We start from the raw sequence: 25,629 nt of genomic DNA on the forward strand, positions 1-25,629 counted from the left end.
GGATGACGGCTAATTGTTTAATTACAACTGTAAACTTTAATTACAACTTTACGGATTTTCCCGAAGTTCCAGAGGGAAGGCTCCGGTGTCCTTTCCTCTCCGACATATACATGTCGGAGATGGAAGGATAGCGGGATTGCCGTCGGGAATGCTGGGAAAAACCCCAATACCATAATCAAGATTTGTATGTTTTAGTAATAAAAATAAGAAAATAACTTTTAATGTTCCAACTGGGCTTTATGACGTCGGGTAAGTAAAGTAAGTAAAGGTTCATCGAACGCCCCAAAATGACAACCTGACTCCGACATATATATGTATGTTTAAAAAATATATCATATAAATAATATAAATATATATTACAAAAATTGAAAGCAAAATATATGTATGTATAATTGACTATAGGTAAATAGTAAATAATTAATGTTACATTGTTAACTCTCGGTTATTCAATTATTTACAAATGAATAGGATATCTATTTCTTATGGAAGCTTATCATTCTTATATAATTTTTACATCCACGAATAAGATTTTTCTTAGCGTATTTTTTTTATAACGAATTACGAAATTGTTGGTGTAACATTAAATTTAATATGGTTTATTTCATATGAAAGTGTTTCATGTTCCCATAATTACGTATTGTTAGTTCTTGTTCTATACTACCTGCAAACATTATTAAATTTATTTTGATGTTAAACAATTTTTTATGTATTTGATTAAATTTTCTTCTGACTGAGTCAAGCGATTGTAATTAGAAATATGAAATGTTTTGTCAAATTAATAGAAACTGAAAAGAAAGATAATATTTAAAATAAATATACATTTTTTTCGCCGTGCATATATTAAATTGAACGAAGTATAGCATTACGAGGAATGTGTCTTTGTAGTACCCGGTAGTATTATCGCAAAGATATTATAAGAACATAAAACACAATGAAATCGTTCTTTACAAATGTTTTACAAGTAGTACTTACACAAAATTCTACTTCATCAAATGATTTTTACAGTTTATGACTCTCGTGTCTTTTTATCTAGAAGCAACAAATCCTATTGATCATAAAAACGAAATTCATTATCGAACAAAATTTAATATACTCAATATATTATAAGTAATATATTCAATGTATTGCACTGTAACGCAAAATTATATAAAATCGTAATACGTAAAGCTAACTGAATAGTTCCTTGGTATTGTTTAATCAAATATGTTCATAGATCATAACCATTTCATCAAAACCAGTGATCTTTCGTATAATTTTGCAGTCTTTAGCTACAGGTTTCAAAAACTTGTCCCGATCTCTACGGTATCTGGCTTAAAGAATCGACAGAGTTTTGGAAAGCCACAGGGATTTTTCACACGATTATATCATCATTTATCGGGAAATCTCAGTTTGTGTGTCCTTTCATTTGATACATATCAACTAACAAACGGGAAATCGGAATTTCGCCTATGGTTTCGTGAAAAAACAAACGTTCGACCAATTTTGGGAAGATGGACGTCAAACGTCCGACAACGTGCATTAATGTCCCGCTTCTACCTGGTTGTCGTTGATAACGAGATTTCGTGTAATCCCTAGAATGCATTGAGCCTGATCTTGTAACATTTTGATCGACTCGCTGGCGTGGAGACCCTCCGTTTCTGCGAAGGAGAACATATCGATATCGAAACAAGATTTTAAATATCTGTTTAATCTGCAGTTTAGGAACACACGGCAATCGAGATCGAAATGTAAAATATTTCGTTACTTTATATCGCTTAAAGGAAAGAGAAGAGAAAGATTGAAGTTTTAAGTATTTCCTTGATTTCAATTATTTAAGTAAAAATATTTTCATAAATTCAAATTACGAAATTTGTTTGAAATATATGTCGGAGAGAGAAAGATAGCGGGATTTCCCGTCCGGAATGTTGGGAAAAACCCCAATACACTAATCCAGACTTTTACTATAGCCGCCCTTAAGTAATAAAAATAAGAAATAGTCTTAATGTTCCAATCTGACTTTATGACGATGGGTTTGGGCTCGAAGTGACATGGCAGGTCACCGGACTTAGCCGCGGTCACGGGAGGGACATGCACGTGACAGAGGTATGAAATTATTATATGGCTCTCCTTAAAACAAAGATTAACCCGAGAAACGGGGACAGGAGTATATGAGGGCAGCCTCTTTTGGATTAAGAGAGTTAGAGTTAGAGTTAGAGTTAGAGTTAGAGTTAGAGTTAGAGTTAGAGTTAGAGTTAGAGTTAGAGTTAGAGTTAGAGTTAGAGTTAGAGTTAGAGTTAGAGTTAGAGTTAGAGTTAGAGTTAGAGTTAGAGTTAGAGTTAGAGTTAGAGTTAGTTAGTTGGTTAGTGAGTCGTTGGACGAATTGCCGATTGAGTTATCGGGAAGTTACCCGAATCGAGTAGCATGTTGATACTAGTCCTCCCGTGTACCGTGGATTCGTTATCGAACCTGAATTCGTTGTTACCACCATCTCGACCATCCTATTACCATTACTCGTAGCCTCTGGTAGTGTCCACATTCGTACTGATAAAGATTGGCTACATTCGCGACGGTAAAGTAAGTAAAGGTTCATCGAACGCCCCAAAATGACAACCTGACTCCGACATATATTTATCAACTTCTTCGAAATTAAAAGCCAAAATTTCTTATTACCTGGAGTAAACAGTGCTACCGCTTTCATACATCCCCATTCGCTCATATCTGGTGAGAGTTGTCTAAAACGGCATATCGTGTCCTGAAATACAGGCATATATAAAATCATAAATAATTTCTTTTTCTTTAATTTTCACTATTATTCTTTATTACTTAAAATTATAAAAATATTCTCGTTCATATTTGTCCAAAATATGAAAGAAAATGTTAATTATTTATTCATTTTCTTATGATGAAATTACCAAATATTTCATATTCTATGCAATAATTAATACAATTTTATATAAGTTAAATTATTACCTGAATAGTAATTAATTGTTGATTCGTTGTAGCTTCGTCTGGCAATCTTGCTCGTACTTGTTCATCCTCTAGTAAGCCAGTAATATTCCACGATATTGACCACTGTGCTAGATGAAGGAGAAAAAGTTGTGTCCACGAGCCTTCGAGTAACAATAATTGATCGTTCTTCGAAAGGGATTGGAATAGTGGTAAGCAACAAACCCATCTTACTGCCATAAATAGTAAACGTGCAGTTGTTTCCTGAAACATATTAATAAGCTTCGTTCTCCGAGTGAAATTTTTGTTTCATCTGTTTATTAATCACATATTTTTAATATTTAGAAATGTAAAATAATAAAATATATTAAATTGCTTTCTAATATTAGGTATATATTTTCAATTTCAAAGTCTTTAATAAAATTATATAAAACTAGAAAAGAACCGTTTCATATATATACAAATCAATTTGTCATTAATTTTAGTTTGAAAATTTTATATTTTATAAGAATAATTATCGTAAAATTTTTGGTATAGTTACCTGTAATAGTTCTCGCGTAGGATTGGGATTTATTAATGTCCCAGTGGAATTATGACTAGCTTCTGTTTGTTCCAAAGAATATTCTGTTTCCGATTGCAATGGTGCATTCCATACGAGTTCCTTATAAATAAAAATGAAAATATATTTAAACAAATAATACGCATCTAAAAATAATATTTTAAAACTAAAATACTTTGTCTAAAGAATAACATAACTTTATGATGTTATAAATTATTATTAAGAATTTGCAAGCTATTTTTAAGCTCTTTAATAATCTAGATATTTCACATATTTAATATTATATTATTAAAAATCAACACAAATTTCTCTATTCTTTCAAAAAAATTATCAATTCCTTCTATTAATACTTTAATCCCCAAAAATTGTATCAATATTGCAACAACATTGAGCCATAGCTCTAAACAAAAACCCTGTAATAGAATTTAAAAATGTAGAGAATGCATATAGTATGCGAAAATAAAAAAGATATCCTCAGTAACTCATTGTAATATCACGAAAGGTAAAATCTCTATTTAGTTTAGTTTTTCAGTCGTATTTGTATAGCATGAATCTACACTACATTCGTATTCTACAAAATTATCATATAGACATTTAAAACATTTTTCTAAACTTCTCCCTGTCTGTTACCGGAAAGTTAATTTTACGAAACTAAATCCAAAACAAGGAACGAGGATCTCGTCAACACAGGGTCCACGATCGCTCAGTTTCAGTCCAGACTGTGAAACCGGCAGGATTTGTCGGATTGACGGTTATAAAGTTTGCAAAGGGGAAACACCAGACTCGAGCAAATTGAGCTGAATTACTTACCTGACACTGTTCCGCGGACATTAGTATCTGAAGAAGGGGTGGCTGCGGTGTCAGAGCGACGCTCGGGGGTGCTGAGTAGAGGGTCGTGGTCGAAGGAGAATGCGGTAGAGCCAATGGTGCCGGGGACGAAGAGTCCTCCGGTGGTTTCTGCACCAGTGCCACTGGCCGTGGATAAGGGGAGAACCTCTGGTCGCACCTGAACTTTCTGCACACATTATCCTTAGCGTCCTTTTATTGGAGTTATCAAGCTCTAATTGCTAAGAGTAAGGTTTTGCAGTAATATTTAGATTAAAATCATAGATGATATTTTTCTCAATTATATTTTAAACGATGAAAATACTTTTAGCAATGAAGTATAGAATAATTAATGATATGTATAAAGTATAGGATGAATAATAACACATCTTTGATAGCCTGTATGATATTTCTGGCACGATTTTAAAATCGGCTTAAGAATGTGTAGAAGATGATATGGTATATTTTTTATAACTCTGGGTTGTTCATAGTCCTTCAACATCGAAAGGAGAAATTGAATTATTCCTTCATAAACCTCGTCAATTTAAGTAGTATGAGCCATTGATGAGTCAGACATTGTGTTTAAACAGAACAATAACGTAGCGTATTAAGATACAATATTTACTACCTAATACTAATGTGTACGAATATAAGTACAGATTTTAATAAGAACTTCATACACACCTTTGGTGTAAAAGAACATAAGGGGAACCAAGACCAGTCCTTAATCGATCATTGTGTAAAGGAGGTGCGATCGGTGATTGTTGTTGAGGTTGTTTTGGCTTCCTCGGACCTCGTTCGTGTTGTACAGCTAAACATCAATTATAAAGAATATGTGTTATTTTCATGTTGGATTCTCATTGTCGAACGATTATCTATGAATTTTGTATAATATGTAGTTTTCATTACTAAAAAACTTTCCTAATGCATTTCCTAAATTTAAGTGTTTTTAATAATAATGAAAATTTCTAAGATATTTAATCAATAGCAAAATCCAAAAGAAAGAAGTTAAATTGACATAAAGGTAGATTTATTTAAATACATAAAAATTTATTCCTTTTTCTTTTTCATAACTTTCATAATTTTGTTTATTAGTCGTATATGTTAATTGATTTTCAAATATGTTCTTTCCAGTTTCTCTGAAGCACGTCGATATGATTGATTTACGAAATACATTCTCGATATAACCATGAGTGATCTCTTAATGCCGGAGCATCATCTTGAATGGCTCTATTGATGCCACTCAAGTGCTTAATAGGGGGAGCAAAAAGGCTCGCGAAGGATTGAATACGGGATTCTAAATTTCTTTAAATACGATAAATTACACTTTAAAAGGGTCAATCTTTAATACGCCTTATAGAATTATTCACATCGTTTGAAATATTATCATCAAATAAGATGAACTACTTTATTTACAGTATTTTTAAATATTTCATGAAAGTTCGAAGAAATTTTGAATAAAATTACTTCTTAAACAATTTAGTAAAAGGATGTTGATAACGGAATGATGGAGAATTGATGATAAATTATTTGTGGTCATCACATAATGTATTAAAAAAGATGTTTTCAGATATAATGGCATAATAGTAATATTATTACATAAATAATTTCATGTTTTGAGTTTCTTAATAACGTTGAATAAATACATTAACAAAAAGAACACGACCTAAAAAGGAATTCTCCCCAAATCTTTTACCCAGAAAAGACTAATAGCACCCCTAACAAACTCTGAGCACCTACAAAACCAACTTCCACATCCATCCGTCTTTAAAAGACCGTTCGAATGAAACTCCTGTGTACACAATCTTGTCACGATTTTTCACCTCATTTACGTACCGATAAAAGTCGCGTCTTACTTGTGATCAAACCATTCCCTTATCCCTCCTCAACAACGAAAGACGAAAAAGAAACCAAACGAAACTTCAAATAGATAAAGTCCGCGCAGGTTGTTTGAAATCCAGATCAGGGAGAATATTGAAACTTTCATATTAAATATTATCTTAAATATTATCTGATTGTGTTGATACACAATCAACATAGATTTCTCTATTGCCAATTAATGTCGATTTAAATCGGAATTAATATCAATGATTCTCGTTAATGCCTTCCGCAGGAATTATGCGAATATTACAATAACATTACGCAATACTAACGAATCCTGTTACAATCTTTCACTTCATTTACAAGCCAATAAGGAAGAAGGTGAGTAAGAATATCATCAGCTTCAGACAACCAAAGATGAAAAAGAAACCAAACATACCTTCAACTACGATAGAGAGAATCACAAATCATCTCGCGATAGGATGGCCCCTCGCTCGATCTCCGGGCGGTTTCCTATTAATATCGCCTAAGAACTTAACGGTGGGAGCGAAAAAGTCCGCGCAGGTTGCGCGGAATTGAGTTCAGGGGGAGTGGTACTGTTCGAGATGTACGAGCTGTATTTCCGTGGCTTGGCTGGTTGGGGAGCAACGATGGTGGGTAGGTAGGTCGAGCAGCCTGTAGGAGGGTTGAATCTACCAAGTGTGAGGGAGAAGAAGATAGAAATGGGAGGGTGAATGCGATGGCTGGCCGGGGCGTCAGCTTCCACGGGGTCTCCTTGTCAAGGCATCGCGAGAAAGGATAGAGAAAGAGACAGGTGCAAGACTGGATAGACTCTGGTAGACATAGCCGTTACACACGTTGAAATATGTAGAACGTGTGGATGTATGCGTACAGCAAGAGAGAGGGAGAGAGAGATAGAGATAGAGAGAGAGAGAGAGAGAGAGAGAGAGAATGGAACTGCAACTGGGTGGCAAGCACATCATCATTAATGAGGCTGAGCGGATCGCAGCCGTGGATTCCCACGTTCGCACTGGCGTCGCAATATCCGCGCTTTATCCGGCCTCTCTTTGTACCATTGGCGGCGTAAGTACATATCTCTTTCTCTGATCCGCCTGATGATGGGATCGCGTGCATACATCCTGGAAGGAACGAGCACAGAAGGAGGTCAAAGTTCGTTCTTTTTGTTTTCGGAGCAATTAACGCTCCCCAAGCTCGGTTTCTTACTGTGAATATTTTAAGTACGTATTGGGAAATTTGGTCTTGTGTGGTTTCTTATGAAAGAACTATTTATAACGTTAATGAAACTATCGCTCTTGAGAATTATTTTGAGGGTTATTAAGATACTTTCGGATTTTTAAGGAACGTTTGCAATGTATCGCGAAATTGAAAATATGTATAATTATGTATACGTTCAAGGACGTAGTTCACACAATGTCAATATACCTAATTAAGAGATTGCGGATGTTATATGTCTATGAGAAGTCTAAAATATCCAAGATATTGTAAAAATATGCAAAAATATATAAAATAGCCAAAGTGCTTACGTACTGTTATACTATTTAGGCGATGAAACAAATTCTTACTTAGGTTCGATCTTTTTAGTTTTATTTATGAAAATATGGACAATTTGATTTTATTTGGTTTATAATAATATGTAGTTGTTTTCTCTATGTAGTCCATGGCTTGCTTAATTTGTAGATAACTAAGAATCACAGAACGTTCATTAGAAGCGGAATGCTTTGTAAGCATTGTAAGCACAAATACGGGGTGCATGCAATCAGTTAGAAAGTAAGGCGAGGTGAAATCCGCTTCGGGTCTATTTGCTTTATCAACTAAATTGGCCGTGCATCGGAACAGGTACAAATATTATTATTTTCCGAGAGTAATAATTGTTTTTTCACCGGAGAATTTTCAGTCGAGCGAAAAAACCAGCGAGAGCCGCGAGCTTGTTTGCTTTGTAAGCAAAGTTCTTCGTATGCCACACGCAGTTGAGATATTAGAATATAAAATTCATTTTTAAAAGCATTCTTCCTTCTTTTTTTAGTCATTCTCCGTTTCAATATATCGTGTTGGGTTTTAAATGATCGATAACAGTACAAAGTCTTTAAACTTTACCAATATTACGTGATAAGTTGCGATATTTTGTTTTGTAATCTAGAATTGAATATTAGAAGTACGTAGATTATTATTTTTTAATACATTCCTGATTATTTCTCAGTAACATTCGATGAAATACGCACATATATATATAGAATCCTCGGGGTCAATAACTTGCGAATCAATTGGATGTATCTTAAAGAAATCTTTCAATATTACTTACTATTAGAAAACCTAAGTTAGTTAATTTCTTCTACTATGCAGGATGTAAGAATATTCAACAACATATAATACAAAAAGTTTCAATGCGATTGAAATTATAAACATATGAACTATATAAATGTACTTTATATGTATATTTTGACGAATTTTAATCTTACTTTATTTATTAACGAATTTCAATCGAGTTATTAAAATTATGAATCGTAAAAGTAAAATATCGTAGCATCTAATATAAATAGATATAGAGATTTTACAAATATTTTTAGAAAGATTAAAATATTACCATGTGTCATATATCATCAGTAATCATGTATAAATTAATAAATTAACAAATAACGACCCTACATCATTTTTCTTAGCGTTGACGACTTTACTTCGCATGCGCAAACTTATAGAGCGGATATTTTTTTCGTTCTATGATAGAGGCCACATTTTTATTTGTTCTTTGTATATTAATCTATTTATTGGAGAATTCTTACAAACAAAATAAATTTTTAAAATAAATATATCAATTTGAAATGTAGATCGACATGAGTTTAAATTTTCTTCAAAATGTAAAGGGCTATATGTTTGGATATAGTAACACGTTATTTTACCATAAACAAGTTGCATGAATCCGATCTTTAATGTAAAATATAATAATACGAAGTATGTAAATCAATACCTTTCAGTTATCAAATAGAAAATTTCAAAAATGTAAATGTCACACTAGTAATTACTTAAATAATGAAGTCTATTTTCATGATTAAAAGTACATTATATAATCCGCAAATAACATTTCAATTCTTTTAACAAAGCTTCTGAATTAATTTACACACCCATTCAAAAATATTCCTCGCTCGAAAAATGTGCCAGAGAACAGGTTAAAAATCCACGAGTAGTGGTATCAGGCGAGAAAATCCGTGTGTGGATAAACATCGTTGATCGTCGTTGAAGAACAGACCCCCAATTTCACCCCCGATGGCCGTGTCTCGACAGATCCGACGAGCGGACGAGCGCACGTTCCTCTTAATTCGTCGGGACAATTTTTCGTCCGGCCTAGAGGGCTTAAGGGGACGATTTTCGAGTACGTGCGTGCTCGCGATCCGGACGTCGAATGGACGCGGGGATTAGGATCGCATGCGCTGGAATGGACCGCGCCCTGCTCCCTTTTCATCCACCCATTCTCTCTCTTTCCTTTCTCTTCCTTTCTGTTTCTGTCTCTATTGCACGCCCGCGATGCTACATCCAGTGCACACAGAAGCCACGAGCCAGCGTAATACTCGCATACCACGTGCGGTCCACAATGCGAGTTCCCACAGTTGAGTGGCGTTCGGCCTATGTACGCACGACGTGGCCAAGTTAGATCTCCAAGCCTTTGCGTTTTGTCATTCATCGTTAGAAGTAAAATAGAGAACGATGTCCACGTATGGTGTGGTTCGTAAGTGCTCGAACACTTTGGTCAATTTGTAGTAACAGTATAAAAATTTTACCAAAGTGTACGAATGATGAATTAGTAGTTAGAAGCAACATTTATTACTTTTTTACAGAATCATCAGACTGAATCTAAATTACTTGTTAATTAACATGACAATAACGTATTTTAGCGTTTGTTGTATGTACGAAAAATATTAATGTTACGTATTATAGCCTTACTTTTTTCAAACTAAATCAAAATCGAAGAACGAACAATAGATATCTGTCTGTACCAGAAACGAGCTAACTATCGCAAATACGGTATACTAGCATAGAAATTCAATAAAACCAACTAAATCAACTATCCCAGAATCAAACAAAATGAAATAAAACTTCGACATAAAAGAAGTCCTAAAGAAATCAATCAACTTAAGCTCCTCTGTCCTTCGGCAAGGAAGAATCTAAAAGAGTACTTAACGAGTTAACTAACGAAACTAGAATAACAAGGAAGGAAAAACGAAAGCAAGGAAAAGAAGATAAAGTAGAGAAACGGAAGAGCGAACGGTGAAAAAAGCAAGCGGATAAAGGAGCACAAGTGTACAAGTGATAGAAACGATCGGAGAAGGAGCGCGCGTGATCCACGTATGCGGCAGAACGAAATTCGAACGTTACGAGCTGTATATGTTTCTCTATATGGTGTATATGTACGTGTGTGTGTATGTGTGTGTGCGTGGGTTTGGTGCTCACACGGGCCATGGATCACGAGGGCTCACACTCTCTATCCTGCTAAACGGTAAACCGATCTGTGAACATTTCAGCAGTCAGCGATCTCGAAGGCTAATCCTCGAGTGAGTGGGGTTGATACATCGACTACCACCACCAGGCTTCGCCTTCACCACCATCAGCATCGCCATCAACGTTTCCGTGCCGTCGAGTTCAGCCGATTGGAGGGGCCGAATTCACGATTCGTGTGTCGGACTCGCGTGTACGACGCGCCCGTACACGTGTTATCACTCCAGAGAGATTCATATGGACGCTCCCAGTGTACATGCATGGAGTGCACGAACACGTATAGGCGTGTTGTGTCAAACGGATGCCCGGAAAGGGAGCCGACCCTCTATGAACTTGTTTTCTGTCTTCTGGAAAATGCTATGAATGTTCTAACACGAGGGTATGTTTATAGAAGATCGAAAGGTTTGTGTGTATTTAGAGGATGTAGGGATGTATTGAAATAGTATAGTATAGATAAGGTTTGTGTATATGAAATATTTCTGGTAGACTTTAAATTTAGACTTCAAATGTACGTATATTAGTGTTTATATGTATTAGGACACTTGCTAGTCTCGTATAAAACACGGCAATTAATTTAGATTATCAACGAAATGATTAATTGGTCAGAATTTTGTGTTTATGCAAGATCAAAGTCGAAAACGTCCAAGGAAAATTTGTGGAGTCTATGTGCAACAGTTACATTATTGTTGGTAGCGTTCCCTGATTATTGAATTAATTAAAGTATAAATATAAGTTATCTCGATAGTTATGATAAATTGTTTTACACATATTATAGAGTGTGAATAGGTCATTACAATTGTTTCTGTAAAAATATAAAGTAGTATACCTAAGTAGCTATGGTCAATGATTCTACCATCGTCTGTATTATTGACTTGTACTACCGTCTTTATTGAAACATAATATAGCCTATTCAAATTGTAAGGTTACAAACGTTTATAATCACATAAATCGCTATTATAATCCTTCGAGTCGATTATTCAACACCAGGTTTTGAAATCGAATTATCGGATGGAATTATAAACTGTTCAGTGTATGATTATCTGAATCATAAATTTTAACACGAAAATTAACTAAAAATTGTCTATATTCTTTGATGTATGTATACTATTAACAGGGTATGATCTGTTGTCTCTTCGGGAAATTGTTGCCCGATCCACGAGGCGAATACGTATGTATGTATGTTATGCAGATTAACAGAGGAGGGTTAGCGCATGACATTTCACATATGTGTAAATGAGATGACCAACGATTAATGGAGTGTCCAACAGGATTATGCGTCCAATAGGAACCTGTGTAAGGGACCTTGTACACGAAGATTCCTTGTCGTATAAATTCAGACAGAAGGTACGTGTCCGTTGATAATTACACCATCCATAGCCAGAATTTTGCTTACTTACGAGGAATATAAATTAAAATTCATGAATTCCTCTTACACCGTACTCCATTTACACATAAACCGAATCAATTACGTGAAAAATATATTGAAAAAGATCATTTCATTTTTCAAACGCTTTATAAAAAAGGTACAAGCGATAGCTTTTATAATAAAGTTTTCTTGTCACAAGGACCTTGTAAAATCGTACATTTATAATAGCGTGTACATATGCAAATATCAATTCTTCAACATATTAAAATATCCCTAACTGTACATCCGATATTGTACGTGCATTCACTGTACATTCACTGTACCTTTAACATTCCATTTTAACGATAAACGCTTTAAAGCTACAAATAAAATTCAAGCCTCGGCAATTAAGCACAATCAAGAGCCATAATCTTCAAAATGAACCTTTTTTCTCGCAAGAATCCTACAAAATTATGCATCCGTGAAAACGTGCCGAACGTGCCACCAAAGCGGCCGGGAAACGAACATGATCCATTCGCGGGACGGGAACGGCGCGTTTCCTCGTTCGCGAGATGCATAAGCTCGCGGACGTAATTCTCGCAGTTACGTGAACCGTATCCGTTGCGGGGTCCCTCTGAGCGTTACTATGACAGGTGACGATCAAAGCCCGGCTTAACGCAACGACCCGTTCCGTCCACACACATCGCGCGTCCTACCGCAAGAGGGAGAGCGTCCGCTTCCTGTCTTCCTCTTTTCAACCTTGTCAGCCCGCTTCGCACGCTCAGCCCCTCGCGGCTCACCCTGATCTCGCATCTCTCTCTTCAGAGAGACCCGCTTTACAGTTTACCGTTTATGTGGATGGATTGATGCTGCCGGCCGCGTGTACGGCACGCCTCGCTTCGTTGCGTTACCAGCCGTCCACTCCCACGCAACCCCCATCCATCGTTCTCACCCCTGCTCTATGGTTTTCACCCCCGCGTCCGCCTTTCTTCGTCGCCGACCGTGGTCGACGCCAACACGCGGTCGACCGATCGGCCAGCAAAACCCTAGTAACGCCGTAGGCTCGCTCCTTTGGCTCCAGTTGCCTTTTCTGTTTCTCTGGCTCTTCGAAAGATGCTTTGGTTTTCTTTCGAACGAAGGTACGTCGATGGTTTTACGATCGTTCAATCATAAACATCTTGCGATCCCTAGTATTTCTGAATCCTTGGGTTTCGTTCCAATAAGTTCGCGTTGATTTAGTCAGTCACTGTCGCCAAGTCGGTATCGTGTAATTTTCCCCTATTTCAATATTTTAGCGGAAAACTAATGCAATGACATATTTATATATGGACGGATTTAATTTAAAAGAATTTAATTTAATTGAATGTACACAAAGGAACGTAACAGATAGACTGCGGATATTTTATGCGATTTTATATTTTTGTGGACAATAACTAAAGAAATAGAATCTAAATAAAAATTTGTTTTATCTACTAAGTAATGCGATAAATACTTTGAATACTTTGTACGTTTTTGCACGTTATATGCATTCCGTGTGTATGTAGCATCCTGTATTAAAAGCGTAGTGAAATCAAATCGTAACATCACGGAGATTAAAGTCATTCTAATTATTTCCTTCTTCGTAGACGCGGAAACCATGAACGTTGGAAAGTTATCCTGGAAACGAAGTATCGGAAATAATCCCGATTTTCCACCGACGAAAGGAGCAAACACGGGGCGCGCCAGTTTAATTCCGGTTCAGAGTGCTTGCTACCTCCAGAGAAAGGGTGGCTTCGAATTATGAACGGAAACAAAGAGATTTAAACTTGGAAGTTGCGAGCCGCGATCGATTGGGCATGAAACGAGGCAAAGTTTGCGGAATCCAACGGCCTAGCCTCGATTTGTATGTGTACACTGGAAATGATGTTGACCGTAAGGCCAGAGAGGACTAACCGGTTCATTTATTTCGTTCTAACAAGTCAAGACTTAACCTTTCACATCTTGTTGTTAATTGGAAAGCTTCGTAGCATTGTTTGGACTAAAATGGATCCACGAGGAATGTGTGATAAGATTTGAAAATGAAGATCTTGGCTTTACTATTTGAAGATTGAAAGATAAGAAGATGAAGAGTAATATAACTTTTATCGAATTTCTCGAATTCTTTCAATTAATTTCTAACTATAGCTATGTTCCCCCCATGGAAACGGTTATAATAATTTCTTTTCTATTAGAAATGTCGGGTGTGAAGTCTAGACATCAAGACACTGAAGCAAATTTTATGCAAACAATTTTCTAAACATCAGGACAATGGAACAAGTTTCGAACAAAACATTACGACATGAAAACAATCAACAAAATATATAATATACGTATATATCTTCAGTAGTATCAGTATATTCGTTTTTACAAACAGTGTTTCTTATACTTGCTGATCTAAAAATTTTATCTCCTTATATCTCCATCACGAACTATGATTATAAAGATACAATACCATTTAGGAATAAGAGCCACTATCAAAGCATATAGATGTAAAGAAAAGTAAATCTTCCTTCGACTTAAACAAATATCGAACAAAGGCACCGAAAACAAGAGAAGAAGCGATCGCAAAGGAATAAAACGATTCGATATACCGTACGATAATTTCGCAAGCAGAGCTTCAAAACTTGTCCGCTGGTTGCAAATACGCGAAAAAAGCGAAAAGAAATTGAAGGTTCCCTTGCGAGATGCGAGAAGCGGAAGGAAGATTCGATGGGTCGCCGCGGATCCTCTCTTTCCCTTTACAAGTTACAAATCCCACGCGGTAAGCCGCTTGGTAATCTTCTGATATCGTTTAACGCCATATTTCGCAAAATATACGGGTCCGCGCTGTGCGGGGCATTTCGTCGGCAAGGTAGACGGGCAGAGCAAATGACACCGAGAGGGATGAATTTCCGTGGAACGAACGAAGGGTGCTGGTATACGCTGGTGTGAGGGGTTAGAGATCTCCGGGTTGTCAGGCGGCGGATGATTGCATGCCTGCGGCGGCGTTTCGCGAAGCGCCGAACACCGCATACATAATATATACCACTTACCGAGTGGTCACCTACGTCTTATGGGCGTTTCACAATGTTTCGTCATGCGATCTACCGGTCCGTCGTAAAAGCGCGCCAATAAAATGGTAATAGCGCAAGGATAACGTAGCATGTAGAGTAAAAATGGCAAAATGATAAAAAGAATGGTAAAAGTGGCAAAATGATATAAAGAATGGTAAAAGTGGCAAAATGATAAAAAGAATGGTAAAAATGGCAATAAGGTAAGGTGTTGGTGTGAAGGAAAAATAAGACACAGACTGTGTAAATTTGTGAATGCAAGTAAAAGAATGGAATCTAAATAGAGATTTGTAAAATCCAAGAAAGATGATAGTCGGATGTAGGATGCAAGGTAAGGTACAATTTTATATTTTTGCGAATATAATTGGAGAAATACAACTTAAATAGAAATTAGATATTGTAAGGAATATACTGTGTTGAATACATCCTATATCTTTGCATTCTGTACATTTTTGCGCCACATTAATCTTTCTATAGAAGAATTGAGAATTTGATGTCCTTGGATAAAGTAGAATTGTTATCATTTTCTTTTCTGATAGAGGATAAAAGTTCCGTTTCTTAGTATTGGTAGTATTATCGGTGTATGGTGATATTTGCTTGATTATATGGTAATCTTAATCGTATCAAAGAAAGAATTTTCTCTTATTCTTTATGATAGCATTAGATGTGAAACTCAATATACTACTACGCTCAAATGAAAACTATCTTCGTCAATATCTTTAACTATCTAATTACTAATATCTAGCCAATTAGTTATATACTATTGAAGATATGTACAGATCTGACAACAATCGACATTTTTTAAATTACCTATACCACCACTCTCTTTATCTGCCACAACAACCATCGTCTCCTTCGTGAACACAAAAGTCTTCTCAACGTTGATAATCTCCATGAATTGCTGTTAATTTCCGTGAAACTAATTGTGAGAGCAAGCAGAGGAAGGAGTCTCGTAACAAGCGCATACTCGTGCGTTTTTCGCGCATGATGATCGTGGAGAGAGAGAGAGAGAGAGAGAGAGAGAGTAAATGAGAGACAGAGAAAAACAAGGGGTAAGAGAGAAACGCAAGAACTAGGGGCTCACCTCACTTCGTGTGGAGCCTCCTTAACGTTAGGAAGCTCTGCCACTAATTGAATCTCCTCTCTTACTCGCGTCTGGAGCCTCCGCAACCGCTGGGAACCAGAGCACCCGTCCTGCATTAAACACCCCCCGACACCCTGGCCACCCTCATCCCCGTCGAGCGGTCTGGTCCGCCCCTGGCTGCCTTTCTCTTTCGATATGTACCTCTATCTCTCATCTGCCGCTTTTCCTCCCGCTCTTTGCCTTCCTTTGAATATGCTCTGCCTTCCTCGCTCTTCTTCCTTTCGTCTTTCTTTTCTTATTTTCGTTCGTCTTTCTTTGTATTTCTGTTTCTCCTTATATTTACCTGGTACTGTCTTTGCCGTTTCCCTCTCACGTTACTGCTTCTTGATCGGGCTTCTTCGCTCGAAACCTCCTTTGCTCGTTCTCCTTTGATTTTTCTACTTTTCTCGAACGTTTTTGGTCTTCTCCTCTTTTTTTGTTTCAAGCTCGCGTGAGTTGCCCGAGTATTTTATAACATTCTTCTTTGGCCATTTTCTCGCGGTACGGCGGTTCCCTTTTACGGCTATATGTATATTGAACATTTTTTCGCAACTCATCGAAAATTTCAGTGTTTAACGAAAAATTTAAAGTACAAATACTTAATTTCATTGCGATGTTATTTCTGGTCATATCGCTGCTTTACGAATGTTACACTTAGAGAAATGTTTTTTCAAGTTTTGATCATGATATTGTGGCTCGTTATTAAGGTAAGCTTCGTTTAACCGAGTCTCGTTTAACTGTTATCACACTCGCAACAAATTCATGTTTAGTATTTAATTCAACAGTTGTATTTAGCATATAAGGAGCTTTTTCTAATTTCAAAGTATTTTCCTAGTATTATATTTTCTTGTCCAGAATCGATTGCAACATGATGACAATTAGCAGATGTCAGACAGTGTTTAACAGAACTCAATAGAGCTCATTTCAAGTGTAAGCAAGATATCAATGTCATCAGATATTTCTAAGGCAGAAGAGCAATTAATATGAACATGATGTATGATAAACGACAAAGATGGTTACAGAGAGTGAATAAAATATATATACAGCAAAGTCAGCTTATTATATACGTATTTGTGTATTCATGTTTTTGTTCATATTGACATTTGATTAAACTTTCTCAAAGTTAATTTCAAAGTTTAAAAAAAGATTTTCACTCTTCCGAGGAAGCATGTTGCTCATGAGAATTTAAATTAAATTATTAAAATATCAAATGTATTACTTCAGTCGTATTTAAAAGCAAATTTCTTGGAAGCTATTCTGCAACTCGAAATAAAGACCTACATATTGCTGAGATTTAAAGTGTCGGAATTATTTCAAAACTTAAACTATCAAAAACTTATGTGAAATATAGAATAGCTCTTTAGAGAAAGTAGCGAAAAATAAATCTAAATTTTAAACGGTTCTAGAATTTAAGAATAATGTTTTGCATTCGTTTAGGAACAATAACACGGAATTAATATTTTACAGAAATTCCATATACAGTGTAAATCGCGGGTTTTAACAAGAACCTATTAATTACGCATATAACCATGACATGGTATTCAGTTGAAATATCAAACGAGGATTACACAAAGTCGTGTACTTATCGATATCAAATCCGATTTGCCCTGGCACGTAGAATATATGTATACCTTCAAATCGATACATGCTCGAATGCTTGAGGCTAACAAAAGAGATTTGAAATATTGAATCCTTGTACATCGTTAAAACTATTCTTATTAATTCCATTTCTACGATAAAAAATTTATTCCGCGGTGAAACATTGTAAAATAGACAGATAGAAGCAAATAACATAACGTTTACGTGTTATACAAGCAGAGTGATAAAATTTACAGCAAACGAATGTTAATTACTGTCCGACCTTTCATCGGGGACATAATGTAATGCTACATTGAAAGAAGATTACACGTTTTCGATCGATTAATTAATTAAATGGAAATGGTCAGCAACGTTCGTCGAGAAGTATACACGCTGGTATCCGTGAATTTTGCGGCGAAATATCGAGGGCTGGAAGTAACGATCAAGTGAGAGATCATGGAAAAGCGAAACGTGGTATGACGGTGCAAAATCGTTATTGAGTCTCCACATTCGAGCCAGTTCTATTGAAGTCTCCCGTGTCGTCGATTAATAGAGACACGCAGTATGCTGTGTGATAACGCAATTTCGATGAAACTTAATACTGTTGGATGAAAAATTCAGTCGTTCAGAGATTGTCGGAAAAAAGTCGTATGCAGTTTCGTTTCACCTCATATAAAAGTTGTTTCCAACGTATTGATTATAACGATGTAACAAGTTTCGAATTTCCGTGAATTAATCAACCTTGAATGAGGAATTACGATATTCTTTTGCAAAACACTTTCATTTTTTGAGGATGTTTTTAAGTTGAAAATGTTTAGTAGAATGAATATAATATTTATGGCAACTTGAACATTTAAGAAATTTAGTTCATAATCTTTGCTTAATTGTGTGAATAATTAAAGAATTTAATGTATAGTATATATATGTATTTCTAGTTTTATGTTTAAGTAAAACTTAAAAATACTCTTTTGGTCTATTTATAGATCTATTTCTTGGGAATATTCAGTATATTGATACTCATAGCAACTTAAATGTACCTAGAGAATTTAGTTTATAGTTTACGTGCTTAACAAAATTCAATATCTTGTTTATGTGACGACATACGTCATGGATCAAATAAATCCTTTGATGTAAAACCAACGACAAATAGAGTATTTAACCATGATTACTGTTTTACTAGATCCACGACTACGTTTGCTTAGGAGGGTTTGTCTGACCAATGGCCACTGAAGTCACTGTCTTTGCGGGGCATTCGCGGTTCGAAAATCTTTGTCCCGTGAAACCACAAGAGAATCGCAACAAGACTACTAATATCTAAATCCAGCTAATTCAGACGAAAGATTCAAGAAAGTCTAGCAAAATAATAATTGTTTTGCTCAAAACTACACTTTGGAAGAAATCAAAGAGACATTCAATTGTTACAACTTCTACTTCATTTTCTACTGAAATTCACCACAAAATGATAGCACATCTCAACAATATTAAAAGATTAGATTTATCTATTGAAGTAATATGAATAATTGTATTGAATATTAAAAATAAGTTAAATTTTTTTCAAAAATATTAACTTAAATTAATATCTCTTTATATGTACATTTTTTCATATTGATTTTATTTAATATTAAATTTGTTTACAAAAATTTTGAAACGTGCAATCATTTTGTCGTGAACTGTCATATAAGATTTAAAAAAAGCAACTACATAAAAAAATGTAGCAAACAAGCTATTTTTGTTACTATAGTACAGACAGAAGAAATAGACTATCCAAGATCAGCGCTACTTCTTTGCTATCGCTGTATCCCATTGAATATTAGTTAAATTATAATAAATTCCAATAAACTGAGTATGTATATATCTCAAGTCCATTTATTTGAAAATCAATTAATTTTTTAGGTATCATTATCTTTTACATTATTTGTTACATAACTTTTATTTATTTTTACTTTCGGTTTAAAAAGTTTTTCAATATTACATCTTTCTGTTAACTAGATTCCTTACATTTCAATTAACATTTACAACATTATTAAAGTCGTAACAAACTTCATGAACAGTGAAAACACGTTACAAGAGCTATTACCATTAGAAGAAGAATATAAAAAAATATATTATTAAAGATTATTTTAATACTTCCGAAAAAACTATCTCGTCAAATATAATAGAATATCTTTTATTTTACTTTATCGCTCGGATCACTTTAGATTTTTATTTTTATCTAACAACCCAGGTATATTAATCCTTCAAAGAGGAAGATAAAATTCTCCTTTTCGAAAAATAAAACAATTACTAGGAGTATAAATAAGTTCCCATGGTCAAGTATCGATAATATTAACGAACGTACAGTGATATTCTTTTGTTAGTGAGAAGACTGTCCAACGTTTCAAGAATTACACTATAGTCAGTTCTCCGTATTTTTCATAATTAGGGAAGGAAAAAATTGTTAAACAAATCAACTCGATAAAAGAAATCAATCATTATTATCTACTAACGAATCTGTTTTTCTAATTTAATTTTAATGCAATCTAATTCTTTAAAATTAATTAAGAACAATAGATTCCAAGAGAAAACAAGTTGATTAAAATTCTACTATCGTTTCAGTAGATATCCAGTTCACTCCAGAAAACACGAGAACTTATATATACTATCAGTATTATCAAACATCGTATTTATCGAGAAATAGTTGTTAAAACTTCCGATCAATCTTATAAAAAGCTCAACTCTTGTAGTTAGAAGATTGAAGCCTATTTCTTTCGTCTCTACTATAATTAACAACGGTGTAGAGTCCGCGGGGAAAACAGAGGCAGTCACAGCCTGCTCTGCTGGGAGCTCTTCGAGGCCTTCCTCTTGACAAGCAAGCACGCCATTAGACCGCTCCCGATGTCCTATGATATCGTGGTATTCTTTCCTCGCGCGGAATCACACCTACGATACTTTTTCTATAGGAGACGTATCTGATCTCACGATGCTATGTAAACATTTCCAAAAAAGTTTCATCACTTACCGTCTCTGTTCATGTTAGCTTCGAAACACTTGGCGAGTCTGCAGGCACGACATTGGTTCCTGTGGGTTTTATCGATGGGGCAGCGCCCTTTCATGGCACCCTGAACCTTGCAGATGTACCTTCGATTGCTGTGAATGCTCCTCTTGAAAAATCCTGAACAACCTGGACAGCACAGAAAAATTCGAACGTTCTGTTAAAAATCGATCGATTGTATGTTAAAATAATTTAGCGAGAAGTACGCTAAATAAAAATCAATTTTATACAGGGTGTCTTATCAATTCTGTCTATTTAGTATAATAGATGAAAGTTGCAGGCTTGAAAAGATACGTAACGAGATGGTAGACATTTGCACAAAAATTTAAAGAGTAATAATATTGGTAACAATATATTACAAGTTATGGATTATAGGAATATATTTTATAATTTTATAACTTTACGTTTAGATTACAAAATTAGATGATCTTTAATTTGTAAAATTTCAGTTGTTTTATTATCAAACTTGTTTTTGTTATAAACGATATTAGTGATTTATAATTTTTGATTCGTAAAATCGAACTAATAATATTAATTTAATTATGCAGGAGAACCCTGAATTCCAATTTTGATTGATGTGTAAGATTATTAAAGTAGATTTATTAAAAATCGAAACTAATCTCCAGATTTCCCCTACTTCTTCATCTGCGAAACCGCTATCACCAAGTTACATATATATTTTTTTCAACTGTACAACATTCATTGGAACAGAGTTGACAGAACACCCTATACCGTCGGATAAGTTACGATCATTACGTAGATTTAACCTTTATGATTTATTTCATTGATAATTAAACAATCTTCTCTCTCTAAACATTTTGAGCGAATCTAATCTAAAGCATTAAGCTGGTGAGAAAATTATCGTGAATACGTGTTGTTTCGGTTAGCTGTCAAGAGAATGAATTGTTAAATAAAAGCGGATTGTAATCAACGAATCTGTTGTCTCTTATAAAAGATAAACGAACGTTTGTCGAAGTGTTTTTTTGAATGAAAAATTTAAGTACAGAAGAGCTTGATAATTACCGTCGCAACTGTAGATGCCGTAGTGTTTTCCAGAGCTACGGTCACCGCATACCAGACACGGTATATCAAGTAATCTGTCCCCTACAACAGAAATTGACTTAATGGAAAAACGGAAAATCTAACAATTGTTAATGATAGCTTTGTTTCTTTTCGCTTTGTGTTTGTCTGTTTTTGAAAGCAAAATGTTTTTCAGAAATAAAGCCTTATTTAATATTCTTTCTGTTTTTAAACTTTGTTCAAATTACGATCAACTGTAATTAATCAATTAAACGTTCAATTGTTTTTCATTCCTAAGAATATTTGATTTTTGTACAATACGAATATCTAGTATTTATTGAGTATGCAATAATTTAAAAAAATTTTCAAAAAATACTTAATGCATTAATATGTATTATGTAAATTGAATATATATATATATATGTTTATAATGTTTTTAGGAATTAAAGAGTTGATAATGAAGATATAATTGTAATTAAAGTACAATTATTAAAAATATTAAAAATATCTTCTTTTGAAGATTTGTGCATTGTGTTCTATTTATGAACCAGCGTAATTTCCAAATTTTATACAACGAAAACTATAAAAAATTACATTTTCCATAATTCAATTACTTGACATCTCTCTCAACGATACGAGAAATTGAAATGATAAAACAAATTCATTGATTACGTTTGTAGCTAAAAGAAAGTTGCGTCCAACGTGTCGGACTGTATACAGATATTTCTACTTAATTCTTATTCCACCATGTATTCGAACAAATTTCTCTAAAACATTTGTTTCATGTATACTACGTATATTTTACAAACTATACCATTCTTAACAGCTTCGTAATGATAAAAATACGAATATTTATTTATATTTTTACTGTTTTATACAATTTCAGTTTCGTTAAGAACCACCAATTTCTGAGATATACCTGCCATCGATGAACGCTATAAACAACTAAACAAACGCAGATAAAATAAAACAATTACATTCTTATCTTCGAGTAAAGTGGAAAACTCTTTCAAACGCGTTAAATAAAATTTCTTAATTTATCTCTCGAACAAATGATTGACCATGCGATTAATCCGACGTGAGAGATACCACCGAGCCACTCGTATAAACCGGAGAACCTAAAAACGAAGTGAAAAGCTGGCGGAAAGAGGACTCCGTTTAAGAAAGCAAAGCGGACCGCAAGAAGAGCTGGAGCGTTAATCTGTTCTCCCCCTTTTTGGAGGAACCCTAATCGTCCTAATGATCCGCGGCAAGAAAAACACAGCCATGCCTAAGCCAACCAAAGCTTCCGTTTCTGGCCTGGGGAACCAACCACCTTCTTCTCACACCAAATACCTACCAACCTAACCCGATCAGTCGAGCTGCTTCAACCCCAACAGATTACCTCCTTCGATGTTTACGCTTATATCTAGACATCGTTGTCTTATGTGTCCTACGCGTCGATTAACTATAAACGATTTCAATAGCAAGGGGGATTAAGTATATCTGAGGGTAATAGTTACAAATTTATGCGATCCTATTATATTTGAATTTGAAGTATCTTCTTCGAAAGTGTGGAAGGATTTAAAAGATCGCTATGCATTCAACTCTGTTCAACGCTTAGAGTTGCTATGTTACATTGTGAAAATAGTAAATTATTAATAATAAATTTATATTTAACGCAATGTACGTTACGTCGAAAGAAAAAGAAAGCTTAAAATTATGTGCAGCTTTTTAAATGACATCGAGGGATGAACGTTGAAGTATTTGAACATTAGAATTTAATATTTAGACTTTCATTTTTCCTATGAAATCGAATTGTAATTTAAACAAAGTTAATTATGTAATTGGAACATTTTGGGAAATTTGTATCGAACGATTGAAAAGAAAGAGAAAAACAAATCTTCCTAGAAATATTTATTTTATCATTATTTTATATCAAGTAGTATCAAGTAGGATTCCTTGAATTTTAAAGCGATCTGTTCTGGATTTAGCAAAATTAAATAATCGGGAACAAATATTTGGCAATGTTTCTTTGGTTACCAACTCTTTTCATTGAATACCATTTTGAAACGAATAATAATGAGAATAGATACTTCATTTTAATAACAAGGTACAACGTTCTTTATTTCATTTCGTATTTTATTAAAAAAAAATTATACTTTGCAAAAAAACGTAAAATCTAAACTAGATTTCATGTGTCTTGTTTTATTTGAAAGACAAATAATTTGGGAGAATTATAAATATTAATTTTTTATATAAATATCTCGAGAACTGAAATTAATAGATTTTGGAAACATATTTGAAACAATTTTTAATAAAATATAAATTAAATCATTCCTATTAAATACACAGCGATCCAATCTTGCTTTCAAAAACCATTGTTTCGTTATCTCACTTCTATAAAAAGTCAATTAAACCATAATTATACAAAAAGCACAATTCAAAATACCAAATAGCATAGTTCCATTCAATACGAACCGAAGATAACCGCTCCTCTATTCAGAATAAACTTTCTAATCTCCATTCAATTACAAATCCCAAACCATCGGTCCCAGAAGTCAATCACCGGGACCAAAAACCATCGCAAGGCCACCAATTGAACAACCAATAATCGCACACATTTAAAACGAAAACTTCGACTCTTTCGATCGTCCAAAACCAAAAATCAAAACAAAAAGAGATCCTCCGAAGCTAAAGTAAACGAAATCGACGAAACAAGCTATTTTAACGCGCACCCAAAACGATCAAACGTCGACATGCCAAAGTTCAAACTGAACCTGTCAAGTCACCAGGTCATCGAAACTCCGAAACCATCCGATGGAAAACGAATTTGAAAAGGAACAATTTAAAAAGAAAAATAGAAGAAACAGGAACCAACGTCTCATCTTACCGATGTTGCGCATAAATAAAAACGAAGAATAATTAAAAAAAGAAGAAAGAAACGAAGCGGCACGTGTGTCACTGTCTTCTAAGTACCGCGTGCCCTGAACGGGGGTTGGCGAACCACTCCAACGTATCACTGTCGAGAAAAGCAAGAGAGGCACGCTTTATCGAACTGACCTGTGCCCATCCTTCGCGACTGATCAAAGTCGAGCATCCCCAGACGGACGACTGGACCGGTGGTCGTTCCGACACGACGCCGAGGGAGTCGCGCGAAGTCTCGAAGCGTTCTCCGTGACGAGGTGGCTTCGAGCCTCGGCGTAGCTACTCATCTCGTTGGGAAGGGCGGGTACCGCGGTTCGCGTTCGTGTGTACGTGCTGCTCGTATCGATGTGTGTGCACGGTGCGTCTGTACGTTCGTTATACGCACGTATATAGGGGCTGCTGCCCGATTGGCTGTCGGAGTTGCCTATCTCCCCTGACCGTAGCCATACTAGCTGGAATCACGGGTCGTTCTTCGACACGCTCGACGTACTTCTAGGAGAGGATGGTTGGCCAGGGTGTGGGCGATCCCTAACACACGTACAGAAGTTCCTAAACGGCCGCGAGTCGGCGTAGCTATGACGTCGACACGGGGATAGCGAAAGATTCGATCGTCTCGCGATGTAGGTGTTTGTTTGATGGGATTTTGCAGTTGATGGACGAATTTATTACTATTTGCTTTTATTTGGTGATGATTGTTTTATTTCACTTTTCTTCCTTCATACGTATACTCTTGCTTTTGTACATTAATAAGGAACGAAAGCTCATCAGTCAGGAGAAGTGGTATTTTTCCGATTTAACGGGAAATAATTTATCTCGTAAAAGATCTGACTTAATATTTACTATTAATTGCAATGATATTTGTCTTATTTCTTCTGTAGCATCTATATGTAACAAAAGACTCTGTGAGTGGAATAATAACTT

The 25,629-nt window shown here is 35.1% G+C and overlaps 1 protein-coding gene across 1 annotated transcript; it reads right to left on the reverse strand.

Moving 5' to 3' along the window:
- Positions 1-1,220: 1,220 nt before the first annotated feature.
- Positions 1,221-24,880, reverse strand: LOC117235704 (nuclear receptor subfamily 2 group E member 1-like). The gene is given in 10 exon segments (XM_033497995.1): positions 1,221-1,572; positions 1,575-1,637; positions 2,650-2,731; positions 2,950-3,189; positions 3,467-3,586; positions 4,295-4,499; positions 4,994-5,120; positions 20,749-20,910; positions 21,805-21,885; positions 24,844-24,880. Coding segments are annotated over 10 exon segments (1,305 nt in total). The 3' UTR covers positions 1,221-1,384.
- Between the last annotated feature and the right edge of the window lie 749 nt (positions 24,881-25,629).

This window comes from Bombus vosnesenskii, unplaced genomic scaffold (assembly GCF_011952255.1).
Source record: "Bombus vosnesenskii isolate JDL3184/JDL3185 unplaced genomic scaffold, Bvos_JDL3184-5_v1.1 scf7180000013319, whole genome shotgun sequence".
Classification (NCBI taxonomy): Eukaryota; Metazoa; Arthropoda; class Insecta; order Hymenoptera; family Apidae; genus Bombus; species Bombus vosnesenskii.